General features: G+C 40.6%; 1 protein-coding gene across 7 annotated transcripts in view; it reads left to right on the top strand.

Moving 5' to 3' along the window:
- The window catches only part of DUSP22 (dual specificity phosphatase 22), a 63,891-nt gene that overhangs the window by 35,864 nt on the left and 5,821 nt on the right, over nucleotides 1–22,206 (top strand). For all 7 annotated transcript variants that reach the window (XM_042938104.1, XM_042938103.1, XM_042938108.1 and 4 more), the window contains one exon: nucleotides 12,703–12,752. In XM_042938104.1, coding sequence (XP_042794038.1) covers nucleotides 12,703–12,752 — 50 coding nt within the window. The remainder of the gene's footprint in view (nucleotides 1–12,702; nucleotides 12,753–22,206) is intronic.

The following is a 22,206-nucleotide window of genomic DNA, read 5'->3' as shown; positions in this document are numbered from 1 at the left end:
TGGGTGAGGGGACTTTGAGTCTGTAGTCAGAAATTGGAATCAGAAGTTAAAGGTTATATTGGTTGGTTGGTTGGTTGGTTGATTAAGATCCAAAGCAGGGTATAATGGCTCTGTAGGCACTATTGTTTTTAGCCATAAGATAAAAAATATTTAAATGTAGTCTGGTTTACTGAAGATGGTTTAAGCAAATTTGCCATTTTTAGGTGCTCCTAGTAATTCATTGCTGGTAGGCACTGCAGGTGGACCTTGTGTCTGCCACAGCTGCAAGGGAAGTGATCCAAACTGACTTTAAAAGCCCAAGAGTAAACCAATGGCACCTAGCTAAGAGTCATCATCTCAGTTCAGGCTAAGTGGACAGGTCATGCCCATACTACTCTTTGAAATGTTTCCTCCTCTCTGTGGTCTGACTCCTGAGGTGTTTTACAGACCTTTATGTGTATGCTGGGGCAGAGAATTGTGTCAAACCCTGGGTTTGAATTGAGAAATTATTTCTCCTTTCAGTTATCACCACAACTAGTACAGATGTTGAGTTTCAACATGCATTACTTAGAAGCATCTTCAACTAGCTCTTATCTGCTTTTCTAATGGGAAAGCAAATGAAATACATGGTGAAAGTTTGAACTAGTCAAGCCATACCTGCTTATAGCACTGGTGAGGGAAAAGTAGTAGATGCATCCAAGATCTGAATTAGAGCCTTCTTCTCTTGAGGGCCAATATGGACATACTTATTTGCTTCTCAGATTTTTCCTAACTAAAGGGAAATGATCCATAATATTCCTTTGGTGGGAACCGTAGCCAGCTTCCAGAGAATGGAGAGGACATGGGAAAGCTGCCATCAGGCTATGCCTTTACCCTTTAAATGGCTGCAAAGAGACAGCTTTTCTAATATTGTGTGAGCATGGGGTAAGGCATCACAGACAAACAGAGCTGATCCCAGACCTCAAATTGAACCATGGAAACTATTCCTAAGCAGAGTAGTTTAGAAATCATCTCAGAATTTACAGATCTTTAAAGCATTTGGGGCTTCAAAATGGTGGAACTGGTCCAACTTGACTTTACCTATTTAGTGAAATACCTTGTCAAGGAGACCATCCCCACAGCTACCCAAGCAGAAGGTAATTTCAAAGCTACTATAAATGATTAATTTAAGCTGCATTATAGAATGCTCTGATACTATGCCCTAAAGAACAAAAATTATCAGGGCACCTGATCAGGGCATCAGTCAGTTAAGTGTCTGACTCTTGATTTCAGCTCAGGTCATGATCTCACAGTAATGAGATGGAGTCCCACATCTCTCCCTCTCTCTGCTCCAGCCCCGCTTGTGCATGCATGCACACACATGTTCATTCTCATTCTCTCTCTCTCTCTCTCTCTCCCTTTCTCCCTCTCCCTCTCCCAAAATAAATAAATAAACTTCTTTAAAAAAATAACAAAAATTATGTCATAGCTAACAAAGAATAACATTTCTAAGTATTTGGTTTTTTTTAAATGTTCCTTTACACTGAGGCTAGCCAGCTTTTCCAATGGAAACCTCTCTTGCTGTTGCTCCTGTATGTGTGGTGGCATTGTGGTTGAATAGTTCCAAACAGTAATCCTGAAGTCCTGCTGACCCCAATGAAGGAGGGACCTTTGACCTCCTTGGTGGCCAGTGCTCGATCTCTCCTTGTGAGTCCTACATGGGCTCTAACAAAAGTGGTCTGGGACTTCCTTCTGTGCCTAGTGCAAGAGGATGCAGCTGTCAAAATAAAAATAGCCCATCAGATTTCTTTCAATGGCAGCAGTGGGGGAGGGAAGATTTGGTAAAATGCTGCCCTTTCAAAGGAAGGCCATGAAACATTGGCCAGCCGATCCTTAAAACAGAGCAAGGAAAATGCACCCCCCCCATTATGTTTGGGTAATAGGACACCCCTTATCTGTTGTACATGAATGTTACATGAAACAGAAATTTAATGCAGTCTCTAATCCACATTTACCTTCATTGTAGAGGGATACTCTTCCTTATATTCAGGAGAAATGGGAGAGGTTCTGTTCTCTGCCCTATTCCTCTCTACCCTTCAGCCCATAGCTCTTTCTTACTGTTCTGAGTTCCATGGCCCTTCTTGTGTGGCTCGTGCACTGGCCTTTACCACCTGTAGCCTTTGCATGTCATAAACATTAGCCCTACCCATGTATGACTGGACAGCTCATAGGGTCAGTTTTGTTTCAAGAATGAAACCTGCTTGTTTTCATTCTTGAAACAAACCACTTCGAGGTCTGATCCCACATAGAGGAGGTGATGTTAGGCCCAAGAGATTGAGTGCTCTTTAGAAAAAGCTTCTTAGCTTTTTCAAAGCTGCAGATTGTATCCAAGACTGAAGACAAGTGGCAATCTACAAAGTCAGTAACTCAGTGTTCAGTGAATTTATTATTCTATCATAAGTGAGAGAGTCTGAGAATTCATTTGTTTAGTAATCTCCAAAAGAGGACACAAATAATGTTTGAAACAATGCTATGTTCCTCCCTGAGTAGAGAGATGTATTTAAGAAGGGAAACAGTCACCTTCTTGCTGAAAAGGTGAGGATGACTCAGGCAGGTGTGCTCATCCAGGCCTAGTAGACAAACAAGAGTGAATGTGGCTCTTCCCACTGGTTCTAGTGAGCTGTCTGCTAACAGCATTCTGAAGCCTGGTCTGTGTGACACTGAATTTGCTGGTAACCTGGGGCTGCAATCAAGATAGAGATGACTGACAACAAACTTGCCTTTTCCAGTTATTGAGCACCTACTAGCAGCACTTAGTGTGTTTCACATATTGCATCTAATTTCTTTGTTAAAAATGTCCTATATTAGAGGAAGATTCCTCTGTCCCCCTCTTTTGCAGAGAAAGAAGAGAACTGAGCACAACTAATGATTTAGAATATTGCAATTCTAAGAAGTTGCTGTGCTGTATCAGGAGCACCTGGGTGGCTCAGTTGGTTAAGCATCCAACTTCAGCTCAGGTCATGATCTCGCAGTTCATGAATTCAAGCTTGCATTGGGCTCTCTGCTGTCAGTGCAAGCCTGCTTTGGATCCTCTGCCTCCCTCTCTCTGCCCCTGCCACATTCACTCCCCACGTCTCAAAAGTAAATAAACATTTTTTTTTAAAGAAGGTGCTATTCTGTATCGGATATCATTTAAATATAGAAGAAAAATTTGACATGCAAGATGAACTTGAAGCCATGAAAATGACTGTGAAATGTCATTGACTAGACCAGGGCTCGGCACACATTTTTATCAAGGGCCAGATAGTAAATATTTTGATCTCTGTGGGCCCTAAGTTTCCTGTTACAGTACAGTACTGTCTCCTGTACCATGAAAGGAGCTATTGACAATGTATAGATGAACAGGCATGACTGTGTCCCAATAAACACAGGCCTGTTTGCAAATCCTGCCAGCGTCATCCAGGAGCCTGTGTTGGGTCTAAAGCCTGGGGCCATTTATTCCCCAATTTAATGCAGTCCTGAAGATATCTGAGCATTTTTCCTGCCCTCACCTTAGTTATTATTTCCCATTGTTAGTGAGACTGTTCACAAGATTCTGCTGAGACCATTTAGAGCTGAGACCATTTAGAGCATGTAGTAAACTAAATATGGAGACCTAGACCTTAAAGACCATTTGTGCCTGGCCTGTCTGCACTGGGTCATGACTTTGGAGCCAACTGCAAGTGCCTCTGGCCAGCCTAGGGCAGTGCTCAAGGACATATATGGGCCATTCTAGTAATTTTTTAAAAATAATTTATTGTCAAATTGGCTTACATTCAACACCCAGTACTCATCCCAACAAGTGCCCTCCTCAATGCCCATCACCCACTTTCCCCTCTCCCCCACCACCCATCAACCCTCAGTTTGTTCTCTGTATTTAAGAGTCTATTATGGTTTGCTTCCCTCCCTCTCTGTTTGTAACTAATTTTTTCCCCTTCCCTTTCCCATGGTCTTCCGTTAAGTTTCTCAAGATCCACATATGAGTGAAAACATATGATATCTGTCTTTCTCTGACTGACTTATTTTAGAATTAAAATTGTGAAAATGGATCTTCTTTCCCATGCATTTCTTCCTTCACTTAGCAACCATTCTTTGAAGAGAAGGGTACTGGGATACCGAAAGAAAGATGACTAAGATAGGATTAGGCATTTAAAGAATTTAGGGTCTATTGTGAGAGACCATTCATAAGACAGTTATGGTCCTCTATTCTGTGGTCTTGATGCCTGTGTGCCAGCCATGTTGTGTGTTGTCAGGGCACTTGGAACAGGGAGGTGGAGTCAGCCTGAGGTGGAGGGAGATGATGTCAGGGAAGGTTCTGGGCATGCGGCTGGTAGGTTACATCAGGGGAGGTTCCACCAAGGAAGTACCCCTGGGAGGAGTCCTGAAAGAGAAGGGTATTCCAGATATGAAAAAAAAAAATACTGGAGAGAAGAAGGAAGCCTGGGGAGAAGTGGGCAGGAAAGTACAGAACATTTGGAGAGACTCTCAAGCAGCCCAGATACCGGGAGTTTGGTGAGCTGGGGGAGGTGAGCTTAGGAGGTAAGTTGTAGAGAAGTACTGAAGGATTTTGAAGTGGATCTTCTTTACTTTACAGATATAATAAGGAGCCACTGAATGTGTTTTAGCAGCTGAGGCATATGATCGGATAAAAATTTATCTTTGTATCTTTTACAAGTGGTATTAGAGAATGCTCCTAAAATATCTACTGCTGATTTCTCCTGATTTACAAGCATCCATTTTCAGTCATGGTAATTTTTTGATATGGTCATTTATCATTAACATTCGTTAAGTAATACTGCAGAATTACTTGGTTTGGAGAGTTTTCATGAGTCACACTGGGTACATCAGCAGTGCTCAGACACAACTGAAATCACAGAAAACGGCTTTCAGTGGTGGGTTAGAGCTGGCATGAATCTCCCTCACTACCTTCCCATAACCCACCCATGTTGGCTCACTATGTGTGATGTGCTGACTATGCCCACTTTAGCCTTCATTGAAATAGCTCGAGCAAAAATAAGCATTTGGGTCCTCATCGGTTGATCTGACGAGTCAGATGTATGTCGTTTTTTGACTAACCTGAAAGAAGCCAACAGGTGTTGGAGGTTTCTCATTTGCATTTTTTCTCACAAAATCAAACCAAGGGCTAAATCTTGTTTCTCCACTCTGACCTTCCCACCCCTCCCCACCCCATCAAGTACCACAGAGTTCTTGGAAGTTGTTATTTGTAGTAGTGTTTCCTAAATTTAGCTGGTGCAGGAAGAATCAGTGGCAAATGGGTGCCTGAAGAAAATGCATCTTCAGTTTAGAATCTAGACTCAAAACATTTATTATATAGCACAACAAAAGGATTGCATTTATTTTCTGTGGTGATTTTCTACAGTAATTCCTATGAGATTTTGGTTACGGTACAAACAAAAAGAGAGATGGCTGAGAATCTCATCCCCGGACCTTATCTGTTCATGTTTTTTTATGCCGACTTCCAGTTCTTAGTCCACAGACATACATAAGTTTTTCCATATGTAATCTTTCTGTGGATATAATTTTGTATTCTACTTTTTGCCCTTAAAATGCTATTGGCCATATGAAAATTATTAAATTGAGGAGAAATAATATTCAAAATGTGTGTGCCAGCTACTGGGTTTGGCATCCACATACACAAACTGGATGAAAATCTTCATATGCTTTCTCTGGAGTGAGACACTCTGTGAAGAGGTGGCTTTATAAAGGAGAATAAGGTTGTCAAACCTGTGTACATCTGAAAACAATTTCAAGTCAGCAATTGCCATCTCTTGGGTCTGTGACCTTCCTAGCGTGGCTAGACTAATTTTTTCAGAGTTTACTTTAGGTTTATATGAAAGTGCAGAAGCAGTCAAATTCATAGAGACGGAAAGAGAGGGGGGGTTACCAAGGACTGGGGGAAGGGTTAATGGGGAGTTAGTGTTTAATTGACATAGAGTTTCCATTTGGGAAGATAAAAAGTTCTAGAGATGGATGGTGGTGATGAGAATGTGAATATACATGATGCCACTGAACCATTTAAAATGGTTAAAATGGCAAATTTTATGTATATTTTACTACAATCAAAAAAAAAAGCAGAATGTGACTTTCTCGAGTGGGAGAGACCTTTGTTTTTCACAGTGGTGTACAAACTGTGCTCTTCTGATCAGGTGTGGTACAATCTAAACTTAAATCTTTTAAAATTTTGTTTCTTTTTTGGAGTCAGATTTTTTGATAATTGGGTGAAATTAGGTCTTAATAGGGCCCCCAACTTATTTTGCTCAATTCAGTCATGGGTGTTAGATGATCAGTGTTAATAGAGTTCTGTGTGTAAGAATTACAGAGTCCGATGTCAGTGTGCCACACTGATATCTTGTAAATGTGATTGTCAAAGAAAAAACTGTCATCTCCTTCAGAGGACAACTCCATATTGCTACTAGTATTTGGATGGGATGAGATAAGAAACCAGGGTTTCTAATAAGGTCATTTTTATTAGCAGCTAAAATAACTTTTCCATCACATGGATTTCCTGATTCTGGCCCCTTAGTGAACTTCATTTCCTATTATGTTTCCTCTTAGTTTGTGAATAAGTCCTTACAGAAAATAGTTATATTCTATAACTGGTTTTTATTAGTTTTCCTGGGAAAGAGAGAACAGATTCTGAAGGGCTTGATCTTTCTTTAAAAAAGTAGAATGTCAGCTAGGTTCTTCAAAAGCCTCTTATGTTTCAGAAACAAAAGAACAGTGAATTTTAGAAATTGTACTTGAAACAAGCGAGAGTTTGATCTCTTACTAGTCCTGAAATCAGAATCTTGGCCCTGCTTTCCAAGTACTTGTCTATGTATCGTTTTAAGTGTAATCTTTAGTTTCAGCCCCAAAGAAAGGCAAAAACCTTACTTTTGGTGGTTACTATGCTTGTTGAAACAGAAAACAGAAAAATATTAGAACTTTTGAGAATATGGACTTAGAAAGCTTTAAACTTTGCTCAAAAAGAATATTCTGGAATACTTTCTAAACTTTCTTTTCAGTGAATTGATGTCTGCGGTGTCTTTCAAAACCTAACACAAAAGCTTTACCCAAAAAGCTTTCTTTCGATGATCTCATTGAAATGTAACCTCTTTCCTGTATTTTCCTAATTTTTTTTCCATACTATGTAATATTAATTGATGTGTTGCTTGTTATGAATATTCAGTATGTATGTGGTCAGTGTAAATATGAGGATTTTTCTTAATTCTTTGCATTCTTCCTCCCTCTAGTCCCCATCTTATCAGTATTAATAGCGTTCGCAGGATGTGTTAAGCCATTCAAAATGCCATGTAGTCAAAAGAAATTATCTGCTCTTTCTTTGTACCTCCTAGAAATCATGACAGTCTTAAAGCATATACTGAGCCCCTTTCCCTTAACTGAACTGTTTTTGTATTCGTAGGCCAGGAACCTAACTTGAAAATCTGCAACTTGATGCTTACTAACTCCATAAAAGTTTAATGGTAATTGGCTTTCCACCAATCACTTTTTTAAAACATTATGGAAAATACTGAATTTTTATTTATTTAATAATAATTTTATTTCAAAGGTAATAAACTTCAGTTTTATTTGTTTTTCTTTTAGCTTTAGAGGTAATATGTAGGAGTAGGAGTAAATATCACACAGTAAGTGCTATACTAATGAAAACATTACTGTTATTTTTTTTATTCCTTTATAGTTAACATACAGTGTCATATTAGTTTTAGGTATATAATATAGTGATTCAAGAATTCTATACACATTACTCAGTGCTCATCATGATAAATGCACTTTTAATCCACTTCTCCTATTTTACCCATCCTCCCACCCACGTCCCCTCTGTGTTATTTTTATTACTTATGAATTTTTCAGATTGTTCTAGAATTTTGTTCTAGAGTAAGATTTTTATTACTTTGTTTTGTTTGCTATGCTTTCCATAATTTATCTAAACACATTGTGCCCCTTTTCTCTGTCTGACCTCAACATTAGAGAATGGTCTTTTGGGGTTCTATTAATACTAGGATAATTTTAAGTCTATCCAGCCTTCTTGTAGCACTGAGTTCCTTAATGGTGTCAGCACTCTTGCTGCTTTCTGAATTAGTAATTAACTGCCATGAATTGTACACATGTGCAGGCATCTGAAGGCTTTTTTCAGGTACTTCATGTTCTGCAGTCTGTGGCCTCCAAGAGAGATACTTTTCGTGCTTTGTTAATGACTAAGCCAAGATAAATAGATGTTCTTGGGTGGTGAGCAGCTGAACCTTTTTGACAGTTTTGACTCCTTTCTTTATAGTATTTGCATAGTTTGTTCACTGTGTGGACAGGCAGGAGACATCTGATGTCTGGAGCTTGTGCAGGGAACATGCCCTTCCGTGGCATAGCTAAAAGTTCAGCTCCCTTGTTTTAGTGGTCACCAGGTTAAGGCACGGTCACTTTACAATATTTTTCTCACTTGTAGTATTCTTATAGTATGATCTTCATGTTAATTGATTTTCACCTTGTTCAACAGATATTTAGTGAGTGTTTACTATGTGCCAAGGTAGGTTATTGTTCTGTTTTTGAGAGAATATGATCTTGTGTTATATATTTTTTCTGTCCTTCCTTAAGAGTAGGGGATCCCCAAACTTGTGGCTGAGAGCTACTTTGTTCCTCCTTAGAGCTTCACAGATGGGAAGCTGTAGCTGCCACATGCCCATCCCAGTTAGTGAGGGTGAGGGGCCTAGCATGGCTGAAAGTCACCTCCTCATCATCTGTGGGCATGGAGGGAAGGATATCCTTTGCCATCTTCGTGCAGTTTTCTCCTGCTTTATAGGGCCAGTATCCTTTTCTTTTTTGCATTAGGCACCAAAAAGGGGAATGTGACCCCACTCATGGAACACCTAAAGGAAGTGAAGTACTTTCCAGTCACACTGATGTTGGCATTTATAGTAAATGCTCTTAATAAGCTAAGACCTATTTAGCCTCCTCTTCTGTCCATTCTCTTTATTTTTTTTTCTTTCCTCCCATCATATGGGCTGGGCTGATTTTAGATTCTGTTAGAATTAAGTGGCTGTCAGCATGTGTGACAGGCATTTTTATATCTTATGTTAGAAGGAATCCACCTCAGCATCCTTGATTGATTGAAGGTACTCAGGCTATGACAGTCCCAGTGGAAGGGAGCATGGAAACCTGAAAATCCTTCACATCCCTCTGGAAGTATTGGTCTGAAAGAGGTTGGAGGAAGTGTGTGGGAGGAAAGAATTTCATAAGCTTCTGGGCCCGATCCATGGCCAACTCTCACTTAAGAGTAAAAGAAAAGAGTAAATGAGTCATTTCAATGACGGGTGTATGAAATGACCAGCATGTGTATCTATACTAATAAGCTTTTTGACCTTGATGGAGGGAAGGAGTGAAATCACTTATTTTTACAGTATCATTTCCTTTTCCATTTTTTCCTTTTAAATTACTTCTTTAATACCTCTTTGGGTTTGGAGGTGCTTTAGAACTTCAAACAACTGCCTTAATATTTCCAGCAGAGCACAGTGCCCAGAGTCCAGGGAAAAATGAGGATAGAGAGAAAAGGAGGCAATTAGGGATAACAAAGCAAAAGTTAAATGAGGGAGAAACTGCTGCTTCACCATCCTCTAGCGCTGATCCTTAAACCTTACCCTTGACATGTTTAATTGTGTTTGGTCTCATGCTGAAGTGTTCTCATATGTATTAACAGTGGTAAAACTCATCTTCTTTAAGAGTCTTTGCTGGAAGATGTAATGATTGACTCAAAGCTGGAAAAACATGAATGTGTATATGAATTAAACAGGAAAAAAGGGTTTTTCTGACTTCTCATAATAGTGGGAGACAGGGAGGGGAATTTTAGGGCTCAGGTCTTAGTTACAGACAGCTGATTCTACTCTGAGCCAGTTTAAGCAGGAAGGGGTTTATTAAGAAGTTGTTGAGAGCTTATGGTCTCCTCAGAAGAGCTGGAGAAACAGGCTTTCAGCTGAAGTTAAAGGAACAACACTCAGACCACATCACACAACTGGCCCAGTAAGATCTGCTGCCACGTCTCCCCACCCACCCCCAGTACCACCTGCCTCTGCTGCCACCTGCACCTGCCAAGCAGGTGCTCTTTACCCATCTAATTCTTCCCATGTCTTGTTTCCAAATCCACTTCAAGTAGGTGTGTCAGGTGATGCAACTAAATCCTGAGTCTACACCCTAATAGCAAAGGAGATTGAGAAACATAATTTATGTGGATTCTGTATTGGAATAGTGGGATTCACAATGTTGGGAAGTATTGAAATGTGGAAGTCTGGAAGGGTTTGGGGTGGCTGCAAATTTAGATGTTCCTTATAAGACTACATTAGCAAATACAACACAGAAATGCCTCATAATATGAATTAACAGTAAAATTTTATGATCAACTGCAAAAAAAATGCAACTCTAGAAGACAAGTTCCTTTATGGCTTTATTTGCTGAGGGGCTTTTGGTAGTCTATATCATGATTCTACATATTTCTCCTTCATTTACTCTCTTAGGTTGGTTATTTTTCTAGTGTTTGATGTGTTTCTTCTCCTATTTATTATCCTTGACATGGCAAGATCCCATCAGATTAGGCTATCAAAGGAGGAAGGATTTAAAAATCATTCATTTAAGTCCTCACAGAACCATATTCTTTTGAAGAAGTTGCTGAGATTTCTAGATTTTGTACTTCTACTTGACATTGAAGACCTTTGGAACTATACTTTCAATCCCCCTGAAGAAGAAACAACTAGGTTTTTAATAAAACAAATTTAGCTTGAGTTTTTGTAGCATGAATTTACACAGACACTTTTTTTACTCATATAATCCATTTCAGATCTTTATTTTACTTAAGTCACTAAAGATAGACTTTCCCTCTTCCTCATTATTTTTTATTTTTTTTAATATATGAAATTTATTGTCAAATTAGTTTCCATACAACACCCAGTGCTCATCCCAAAAGATGCCCTCTTCAATGCCCATCACCTACCCTCCCCTCCCTCCACCACCCATCAACCCTCAGACTCCCAGACCTACCCTCCCCTCCCTCCCACCACCCATCAACTCCTCAGTTTTTAGGAGTCTCTTATGCTTTGGCTCTCTCTCCCACTCTAACCTCTTTTTTTTTTTTTTCCTTCCCTTCCCCCATGGGTTTCTGTTAAGTTTCTCAGGATCCACAAACGAGTGAAAACATATGGTATCTGTCTTTCTCTGTATGGCTTATTTCACTTAGCATCACACTCTCTAGTTCCATCCACGTTGCTACAAAGGGCCATATTTCATTCTTTCTCATTGCCATGTAGTACTCCGTTGTGTATATAAACCACAATTTCTTTATCCATTCATCAGTTGATGGACATTTAGGCTTTTTCCATAATTTGGCTATTGTTGAGAGTGCTGCTATAAACATTGGGGTAAAAGTGCCCCTATGCATCAGTACTCCTGTATCCCTTGGGTAAATTCCTAGCAGTGCTACTGCTGGGTCATAGGGTAGGTCCACTTGTAATTTTTTGAGGAACCTCCACACTGTTTTCCAGAGTGGCTGCACCAGTTTGCATTCCCATCAACAGTGCAAGAGGATTCCTGTTTCTCCACAATCTCTCCAGCATCTATAGTCTCCTGATTTGTTCATTTTGACCACTCTGACTGGCGTGAGGTGATATCTGAGTGTGGTTTTGATTTGTATTTCCCTGATGAGGAGCAATGTTGAGCATCTTTTCATGTGCCTGTTGGCCATCTGGATGTCTTCTTTAGAGAAGTGTCTATTCATGTTTTCTGCCCATTACTTCACTGGATTATTTTTTGGGTTACACAGACATTTTTAATAGATTTTTATGGAGACCTATGTGAAGTTTTTGGTTTTTTTTTTCAAATTGGGCCATTCTTTTCTTTTTTTTTAAATTTTTTTTAACATTTATTCATTTTTGAGAGACAGAGCCAGATAGAGCATGAGTGGGGGAGGGGCAGAGAGAGGTGGGGACACAGAATCCAAAGCAGTCTCCAGACTCTGAGCTGTCAGCACAGAGCCCAACGTGGGGCTCAAACTCACAGACTGCAAGATCATGACCTGAGCCAAAGTTGGACATTTACAACTGAGCCACCCAAGCACCCCAGGGGCCATTCTTTTTAAAAAATGTATTAGTTTGGTACATAAACTTTTACTCTTTTGAAAAGCAAGCAAAATATATCAAAATATTTTGCATGTGTAAAGTTCCTACTAATGCATCAGTGAAATTGTAACTCTCTGATTACTAAAATATGATATAGAAAACTCTGTAACATAACATTACAATTTTTACTTAGCATGTTAAAGTTTTTACTAACAGTGCTTCTTTTTTGGCTACTCAAGATCTTAAATGAAATAGATTTTAAAAATGCTAAATATGTAAACAAGCATTTGAAATCATAGTTTTGAAACTTGTTGACACTTACTGGGAAGCCCTCAATTATTTCACTTTTTTGATAAACCCTGTCTAAACCTACAAGCTGTTTGCAAACTAGAGCATAAATATTTGTATGTATGGTCGCGGAAAATAACCAGGAACCTTAATTAAAGAGTTTTTCCCTGGTTCCTTGGCAACAAAAGATGAGTGAAAAACTTCTCCTTTTTACTTTTTATTTTTTGACCTGAGTAAATAGTTCCTTTAAATATTTTTCTCCACTAAGTATCGTCTTTTTACTTAAATTTTTTATATCATTCTACAGGGAGTTAAATACCTGTGCATTCCAGCAGCGGATTCGCCATCTCAAAACCTGTAAGTTGGTTTTTTCCTATATTTTTTGGAGATATTAAAAACAAATAAAGGACAGTAAAGTAAAGGACTGTGAAATCATTGGAGCCAATGGGATGCTTCATGCCATGCGTAGCTGCTGCTCTGCAGGGGAGGTAACAAGGCCCATAGGAGGTCTGTGCTGCCAAGTTAGGCAGAGCTGTAGCTGGAGGCATGCTTCTTGTTTGCCAGTCCTTCAACTACACAACACTGACTGATGGGATGTCTATAAGAGCCTAATTTTTAAAAAGGATGCCTTAAACCAAACCTTGAGCATGTTCATCTCTTCTCTAGAAGTAAACCCTTAAGGAAGCTATTGGGTTTTGTCTAAAAGCAGCACTGTCCAATAGAAATAGAATGTGGACCACAAATGTAAGCTGTGTAGGTAATGTTAAATTTTCTAGGAGTCAAATTAAAAAGAGTAAAAAGAGGGGCACCTGGGTGGCTCAGTCAGTTAAGCATCTGACTCTTGGTTTTGGCTCAGGTCATTGTCTCATGGTTTGTGAGACTGAGTCCCAAGCAGGCTCTGCTTGGGATTCTCATGCTCCCTCTTTCTCTCTATGCCCCATCTCCCTCCCTCCCTCTCTCCCTCCCTCCCTCTCTCTCTGTCTCTTTCTCTCTCTCTTTCTCTCTCTCTTTCTCACTCTCAAAATAAATAAATAAACTTAAAGAAGACCATGATATGGAGTAAAATTTTACTGAAGCATGAATTTGAACCTTGCAGGCTAAGACACTGGGGCAGAAATAAAGTACTTAACCACTCATTGCCTCCAGTAGATACCAGCCCCTGCTTCCAAGGCTGGCCTTGTGCTTACATTGCAGGTCAAACACAACCATGCTAGAATTATAGGTTACTGCATCTTATCTGGGAAGTTACAAGCTATGGTGATGTTTGTGAATTTGGGAGCCCACAGGCTTGTTGGGATTCATCCTTCGTGATTCTTAAGCTCTATTGCCTACAAATCCTGCATATTGGAGTTACAGACCATATAATCTTATGTTTAGTATCCCAATTGTTCATCTTTTCTGAAAGCTATCAAATACTGGAACATTCGCAAATCTTGATTTTTGATTGCTAGAGAGCAGTGAAATCCCAGGTTACACAATAATTTTGTGAGATCTACCTGTTTGAAAAAAAAAATGGGGCTAGAGTCAGATGGATTGATGTAGGGAAGGGTGGGGGGTGGTATAGGACAGGGGATAGGTGGCATAGGATTAGATGAGATAAGGGCAAGGGTAGATTTGAAGCAGGGACAAATATGTTCTTGCATAAGGCCTTTTTTTTTACACTAACTCTCCATATTTCACAGAAAAAGTCAGTCTTTAAGGCTGAGGATGACAGAGGAAAGATTTTACTAGGATCACTAGGAAAACAGTAGTAGCTTGGGTCTAGGAGGAGAAGAAGCACCAGAGAACTTCCTTGGTTACTAGTCGTGTCAAGAAACAGAAGTGGTTGGAAGGGCATGGTGTATACGGAAGGAAGTGAGCCACTGCCTTTCTCTGGAGACCACAGCAATCTTCTGCCCATGTTTTGGTGGCTATTTTTAAAATGGTTGCTTTGTTCTTATCTCAAACTGAGATTCTAATATACTGCTGAACTTGTCAATACCTGATTGGCAATATGACTCTTTGGAGGAATCAGATTATAACACATCCTGGGCATTTGTTGTGAGGTAAGGTGGCCACCTGTACTTGATTGCCCTCAGGACATTTCAGCTTTGCTAGGAGCCAAGCATTGTGCTTGATGTCCAGGACAATAACTGACTTACCAAACGAAGATTGAGCATTGAGCAGTCCTGCACTATATAGACAAGTAAGCAGTAGACCTTGATGTTAGATATCTTAAATTTAAAACTAGTTGTATCTACCTTGGGCAAGTCATTTAAACCCATCTGAACTTCAGTTCCCTCATGTAAAAAATACCTGCCTTGAGGATTTTTGGAGATCAGATCACGTATGAAAGTGTTCTCTATGAACTCTAAGCACTTTTGAGAATAAGAATACACTTTTACTCTCTTAAAAGTGTATTCATATATCTTGAGAGTTATAAAAGAAGATAGTTGAAATAACAAGTTTTGGTGCTCAGGAGACCCACTTTAGTGGGAGATTTGGAAGATATGCTTACATGGAAAGACCAGAGTGACAGAAAATGTAGCAGAAGCTTCTCCAAGTTCCAGGGTCTCATGGGTCAGTTCAGGTCTTCTGGCAAAACCAGCCCAAACACAGTCACCTTGGGTCCAGAGGACTAACCTGTAAGATTTGAATTTGTTCTCTCCTGTCCCAAATATGTGCAGAGGTCTTGTTAAGCTGTGTGATTTGCCTTCTTAACTCTTTCCTTACATCTTGGTGAAAGTGTAGGGTGGGACACCAGGTTTCAATAGGTAGTTACCATAGCATCCATGTTTGGGGCTAATGACAGAATGACTTCAAGAGGACGTGCCATTGCTGCTATGTTGAGGGAAGTCCTACAGCTGTACAACCTCTGTTTCAATTGGAAAAGAAAGTTAAGGCCGTAACTCATCGAAAGGCAGAAAAGCTGGGACTCGCCTGTTAAAAGTTATGTTCATAGGCATTTATGTGATTCTTTGGGAAAACTTTTATTTGTAATCCATTAGTAATCGCAAATCTTATGCATAAGTAAGACTTTGGGCACATCAATGTCCATGAGTTTATAAATATTTCTTGCTCTACTGAAGTTACATGGAAATTGTGGAGTTAAGTTTGTAATTTGAGTGTACTGTGTATGTTAAGAGACAGCCTATGAAATAGCTTGAGTTTCTCTTTCCGTGTTACAAATGTTTCTTTGGGAGCATAACATACCTTTTAACAGCAAGCATGCTTTCATGATATAATTAGACTATTAACCATTGGCAAATGGAATACTTGACTTTTTATATGGCCTGTTCACTTCAGGTAGCCTGTGGTCACCAAATATTAGGAACATATAGCTGACAGTGAACCTTCACTTTTTGTACCCTCAACCAATGCAGATAGGAGATAAATACTCTGGTTAACAAAAGCAAGAGAAATCAAGTCCATCACTTGGAAAATATGCTCTGGCTAACTCAGACAATTATAACTAGTAGTTCTTTAGTCTAGCCACTTTTAATTACTGATGCCTGAAAAGTCTTATATTTAATGACAAAATAAATTCTAGAAAACTGTATCACTTATTGTTTTAAACCTACAGATTTTTTAAATTGTTTAACTTTAGATGTAATTTAAAGTTTTATATCCTAAATATTACCCCACAAACCCCTATACCAACAGGAATTCTTCTTGCTAATTATGCTTAGTAAGAGGTTTGTGACCTTTTGAAACTAACTGCTTTCACTTGGCATTCAGTGGTTGTAAGCTGCCCAGAAAGGTCAATTTTCTGTCTTGGCTTTAATCCTCACAAACTCCCCCATGATCTCCAGGAACTTAAAATGCAGAAACCTGGTTAAGATAACATTAACACATTAAAATTTTACCTCAGTTCCCTAACCACCTTGCCTTTCAAAGTCAGGAAATGTGAAAGTTCAAGTTCTCATAGTTGTAATACCCCCACAGACCCAGGCTGGGGTGTTTTGCATGATTTGTCACAATTAGAGGCATCCTAGAGCTTATATCACATGCATACACTACATGATCTCTGAGTGGCTGATGTGGGGTGGGTGGTGAATTGAGGCTTTTAGAAATACTTGCTTTTGCTTTCTCTGTGTACTTTCTTATGCAAGTCACTTTAACCTCACTTCTCATCTGTAAAATACCTATCTCACACAATTCTTGTAGTATTAGGTTAGATAAGTGAAAGTATTTTTTATGAACTGTAAGCAATTCCAGAAATAAGATTATATTTGCTATCCAAGTAAGGAGTATTAATGTATTTCAAGAGTGAATTATTGGATATATGGTAGATAATTTATTCATTCTTATTTTAATATTTATTAAATTGGTATTTTTTATTTAGATATTGTTAAGGGAATACTTTTTTTAAATCTTCTAATGTCAAGTACAGGAGAGTTTGGTCTGTGCTGTGGAGTTGGTGGCATTGCATCATTGCAGTAGAACTTTTGTGACATTCAGTGGTTTGAGTATCGAGCAGGTCTCTAAATTTCTTGAGGTTTTTGTGGGGAGAAGAGGTAATTAGCAATACAGAAAGCTTATATTTAAAGTACCAGTAAAACTTCCTTGCCTTATTCTACCTCTCTTTTTGTGTATGTTTTCTTTAATTTAGCTGATGTCTTCTGTACATCCAACTCTTTCGTCCTCTTATAGTTTTTCTGTGTTGTAATTATTAAAAAGAAGTTTTGCAAAATCAAAGCTAGGTGGGCCCTTGGAGTGCTGTGGTTCTGTTTCCAGACAGATGCATACATACTTGAGCATACATGTGCACACACACACACACACACACACACACACACACATGATCACACATGACTCCTGAGGACTTTGCAGCCCATAGGAATGAGAAATACACAGAAAATGGATATTGAGTTTTTTCTATAAGACTTCACTTATTGAACTTAACTGTATTTTAGTCTTAAACTTTCTTCTCCTAGTTTTTCTAGTGTTCAATTATTCTTTGTGAAATAATGTTATAGTAGATGGTAGAGAGGTTTTTGTTTTGTTTTTAAAATGACCTTATGTAGCAAAATGAAAAGCATGATAAAAATCCCCCCCCCCATTAAAAAAATGTTTAAGTGCAGGAAATATAAAAGTTGGGGAATCATTGATGTAAATATGAGTTAGTTGTATGTGTTAAATTCTGTGCACTGATAGAGCAGCTCTGCCAGTGTCTGTACTGGTGGAGAATGTTCCTGCTTGCTTCTGGGTGGGGTGAGAGTGTTCCAGCTGAGGGAGCCTACATGGTTTCTGCCCCAGGAGGAAACAGCTCTCCTATCTGAGCTCACCTTCCAGAGCACAGGCTCACTCAGATAGAACATTCCACCCATTTACTTTTTGCTTTATCTTTTTAAGTATTCCTTTTCCAGGAAAAAAAATCTAAGAGTGCTTACCTTTCCTGTTTTTTTTTTTTCCTCTTTTGCTTTCATATACAACATACATGCACAGACGTGTACACGTGTCTGTGTGTACACATATGTGGGAAGGAAAAGTGTCCTCAGTCGCATGGCTTTGCTGTCAATACAGCCTAGTCTGATACTGCTGGCTTTGGAGTGAGCCCAGCTCCCTGAGCTCCTGCTCATATAAGCAGAGTCTTCAGCAGGACAGAGCTGCCTCAGATCCCACAATGGGGATCACAGCCTTAAAATCTTGCAGTGTTGGAGTGAGCACACATTGTTCAGCCTCAAAAGATGATCATCATGTGGTGTAGTTTTGCTAGATCCCATCCACCAGTCTTTTTGTATACTCTCTGAAGGTCAGGAAAACCTGGCTGATCCTGGCTTTTGGCCTCTGGACAGAGAGAGAGAGGAAGCTGTTCAAGAAGGACAGCCAGCACAGACTGAGGAAGTGGAGGAAGGGCAACAGTGGCTGCTGCAGGGCTGTTTGCTGAGTGCTCATGGAGGACATGTCTCCTTGAGGGCCTACCAAAGGCCTGCCCCTCTGCCCTACCCAAGGTGTTCTCTTCAGATTATTGGCAGCAGCAACCACTGTTACGTGACTTTGTGACACACATGTAGGTCAGTGAGCCTCACTGGCTTTCCTCCAACAGACCTTACTCCATGTGTGGGTATGCAAGTGAAGGTACAAAATGAAGAGCAGGAATAGGGAACCTGTGTTCATTGAAACAGTCTGTGTTGGAATGGTGTTTGAGATATGTGCTTCTGCTTCACATCAGAGAATTGGGCAACAAGGGCCAGAGTTGCGGGTATTTCCCGCTGTGGAGGAGGGAGTTTAATGACCAGTGCTAGAGCTTATGTCATCAGCTTCCCTGGAAATAACCCCCACTCCTGCAACACACCAAAGCAGTAGTGAATGCGCATGCCTCCTGGCTTTACTTGGAAAAGGCATTTCTAGGAATGTCTGCTTGGCGTGGCCTCCTGCCTAATTGTGTTTATGACTCAAGTTTTGTGGTGGGGCTTTAAGCCATCCCTTCACTAGCATCATTACACTCTCAGGCTGGGCTGTGAGCCACCCTCTCTCTCACAGATGCCTGCTGTGGGGTTCCTCAGCTCTTGCCCCAACTCAGTGGTGGACAGGTGCTGTTTGTGGGTTTGTCTTAGGCTTAAGATTGATGCAGTTAGAACTAAGAGAAAAGGGCTGGCAGGGAGCAGAGTAGGAGCACCTCCTCATGACTTCCTTGCCCCCACAGCTCTTTCATATGCTCTCTCTGGTCTCTGACAGGTCTGCATGTTACCCTGCTGACCCCACTCCACCCCACACTCTTATTCTGAGAAGAGGCAAAACTGACTTTAGAACCCAGATACACCCGACAATATTTAAGACCCAGGTTTCATCATGCATGTGGTTTGGGACATGTAGGTATAAAATCCAGATATAAGCAGTTGTTCCCACTTTCAGGTTTCAGTAAAGGGATTCATTTGTTGTCACTTGAATTTTTCAAGTTCTTGATGAGCTCCATAGCACTGACCGTGTTCCCGTAAAACACTAAGTTCTACCCACTTAGAGTGGCATAGTTAACTTTCATGGCACTCGGGCTTTGCAGTGGGTTCTGGGGCAGTCTGTGACTTCTTCACTAAACTGGCAACTGTCATTCATTTCTAGATTTATTTTTCCTTTTCTGGTTACTGTATTCTTCTCTGCCTCTCTTATCTCAGATGCAGCTCTGCACGATTAGAAAGAGACCCATTAAATAGGCATGAGCATGGGCTGCAGGCATGGAGAGGACTCTCAGAACTCTTGGATATCCCAGCATGGCTACTTAGTGGACAAATATGTGTGCCCTCTAGCCACACCCCTCAGCTGCCAGGCTGCAGTCAGGGGTGAGCCTTGGGTTCTGGGCAGCCTGTCCTGGTCCTGGGATCTATAGTCAGACCCACCCCACCCTCTGGCGTGTCTGCCACATGCAGTGACCTACAGAGGAGGACAGGCTGCACTGTGCAAACCATGAAGCAGATGGCAGAAGGGCAGCCTGTAGCTGCTCCTAGGCCAGATGAGTTGGCTCAGTGTTGTTAAAACTATTGAATTGGTTGCTGATACTGGGTAGATTGTATTTGGCTGTAAGTAGCAGAGTGTCTGATTGATAATGTTTTAAGTTATAAAGAAATTTAGTTCAAGCCTTGACCAAGAAACCTGGTGATGGTTGCTCCCAGGCCAGGGCATCCCCTGAGGTCCCTCTTTGTATCCTTGCTGCCTTTCCACCCCAGGGGCTTATCACCAGTGGTTACAGAGCAGCTGATGTAGCTGTAAGCATGACACTCACTTCTAGTTTCCTAACAGAAATCTGAGGCAGAGATAGATAGCTTCCCTTTCATCAGGAAGGGAAAACTTTTCCAGAAGTCCCCACCTCACCCCACAACCTTTTCTTTAGTTCTCCATGGCTGGAGTCAGAGGTAGGATGGAGTATTCTGACAAACTAGTGCCCCAAACAAAATCAGAGTGATTCAAGATGTCTGCCACAGTTTTAATACTTCAAAATCAGAAAACTTCACTGCAGACTATTTTTGCTTGAGAGATGGGAAGCTCTAACAGCACCGAGCCTTCACTCTCGCCTACAGTGCCTTGCCCTTGGGCCAGGATTCTGCCAGTCACATCACAGTGCCCGCATCCCTTCATCCTTCTGTGTGCTCTGCTACACTGCCTGGCTTCCATGGGCTTCTGCTTTACGGTCCTGTCTGAGGTCTGTTTCAGTGTTGACACTTCAAATTTCAGGAATTACAGCAGGAATCTTTTCTTGCCTGCTTTATACCAAGCAGTGTTTGCAATTAGAGTTGCAATGTCTTGAGTCATTTTATAAGTTTATGTCTGGGAGCATTTGTGCCTGGGAATGTTAGCAAAAGCATGTCTTTCAATATTCTGGTAATTAGAAATTTTAGGTAAGAATATGGAGCCCTTGGGTTAGACGCCTAGGACCTTCCATGTTTAGTGACATCATGCCTTATGGTGGGTTATGGAATATGTACAAGTATGCATGTGCATTGAGTTTCCTGTATTGCTTCTCTGTCTTAATCTAGCTGGGCAGCTACACTTAGGTTGCTAAGTTTCTTCTGGATTTGATACCTGGATGAGTTTGTTATGCCACACCTGAATTTCCCAATCTTTTTACATTCATTTGTCTTGTCATCCTTCATAGAACAATGGACCTAGCTTATGTGGTTAGAAACTACATCTCATTCTTCTCTGAATCTCCTGCAGCACAGTTCCTGGTAAATAGTCAGCACTCAGTTGGTGTTTAAAAGAAGATGAATTTATTCCATGGGCAACTTCAGGTGTTTTACTGCTTTACAAGTCATTCAGATGTAGAAGACCTCAAAAAGCATGTGCTCTGTAGGTTCCCTTGGAATATTTATAGTTAACCCACTAGGCAGTCCAGAATGTGCTCTAAGTGGTTGGTGCTGCCACACATATGTAGGAGAAAGGGTTTTTAAAAAGCTAAGGATCAGAAGAAATAAGGATCATGGTTTCATCATTATATAGGACTTTATGGTTTGCAAAGCATATTGGCATATATTACCTCATTCCACCCTGTAAGACATTATTTCCACTTTTTAAGTGAGGTTGAGGGAAACTAAGTGACTCTCCCAAGGTCACACAGCCAGTAAGCCACTGAGCAGGGATTGAAGCTGCACTTACCATTTTCCCACAGCTCTCTGGTGACATGCTGACAGGACCTACCAAAGTCAAGGGAGACCAATATGGGAGAATATGATTAACTTTTTCAAATCATCAGAAGTAAACTACTTTTTTTTAATGTTCATTTTTATTTTTGAGACAGAGATACAGAGCATGAGTGAGGGAGGGGCAGAGAGAGAGGGAGATAGAATCCAAAGCATGCTCCAGGCTTTGAGCTGTCAGCACAGAGCCCGACTTGGGGCTTGAACTCACAAACTATGAGACGCTCAACTGACTGAGCCACCCAGGTGTCCCAGAAGTAAACTACCTTTTATTTATTTATTTTTTAATGTTTATTTATTTTTGAGACAGAGAGAGACAGAGCATGAATGGGGGAGGGTCAGAGAGAGGGAGACACAGCATCTGAAATAGGCTCCAGGCTCTGAGCTGTCAGCACGGAGCCCGACACGGGGCTCGAGCTCACGGACCGCAAGATCATGACCTGAGCCGAAGTTGGCCGCTTAACTGACTGAGCCACCCAGGCGCCCCGTAAACTACCTTTTAAAACTGGGAAGCCTGAATGATAAGGACACCTTCTTCACCTGAACATCTGTGAATGTGCACAACTGGTGTGCAGATCATCAGTGTGGTGTCACTGCTATGGTCCTGAGTGTTCAGAGGCACCAATGACCAATGGGATAGGCAGAAGCCTCCCCCCCCCCCCCCCCCCCCGACACACACACACACACTGGTGAGTGGCAAC

This window comes from Panthera leo, chromosome B2 (genome assembly GCF_018350215.1).
Source record: "Panthera leo isolate Ple1 chromosome B2, P.leo_Ple1_pat1.1, whole genome shotgun sequence".
Lineage (NCBI taxonomy): Eukaryota > Metazoa > Chordata > Mammalia > Carnivora > Felidae > Panthera > Panthera leo.
The sequence above is the reverse complement of the archived record's forward strand: the minus strand, read 5'-3'. Positions and strand labels throughout refer to the sequence as shown.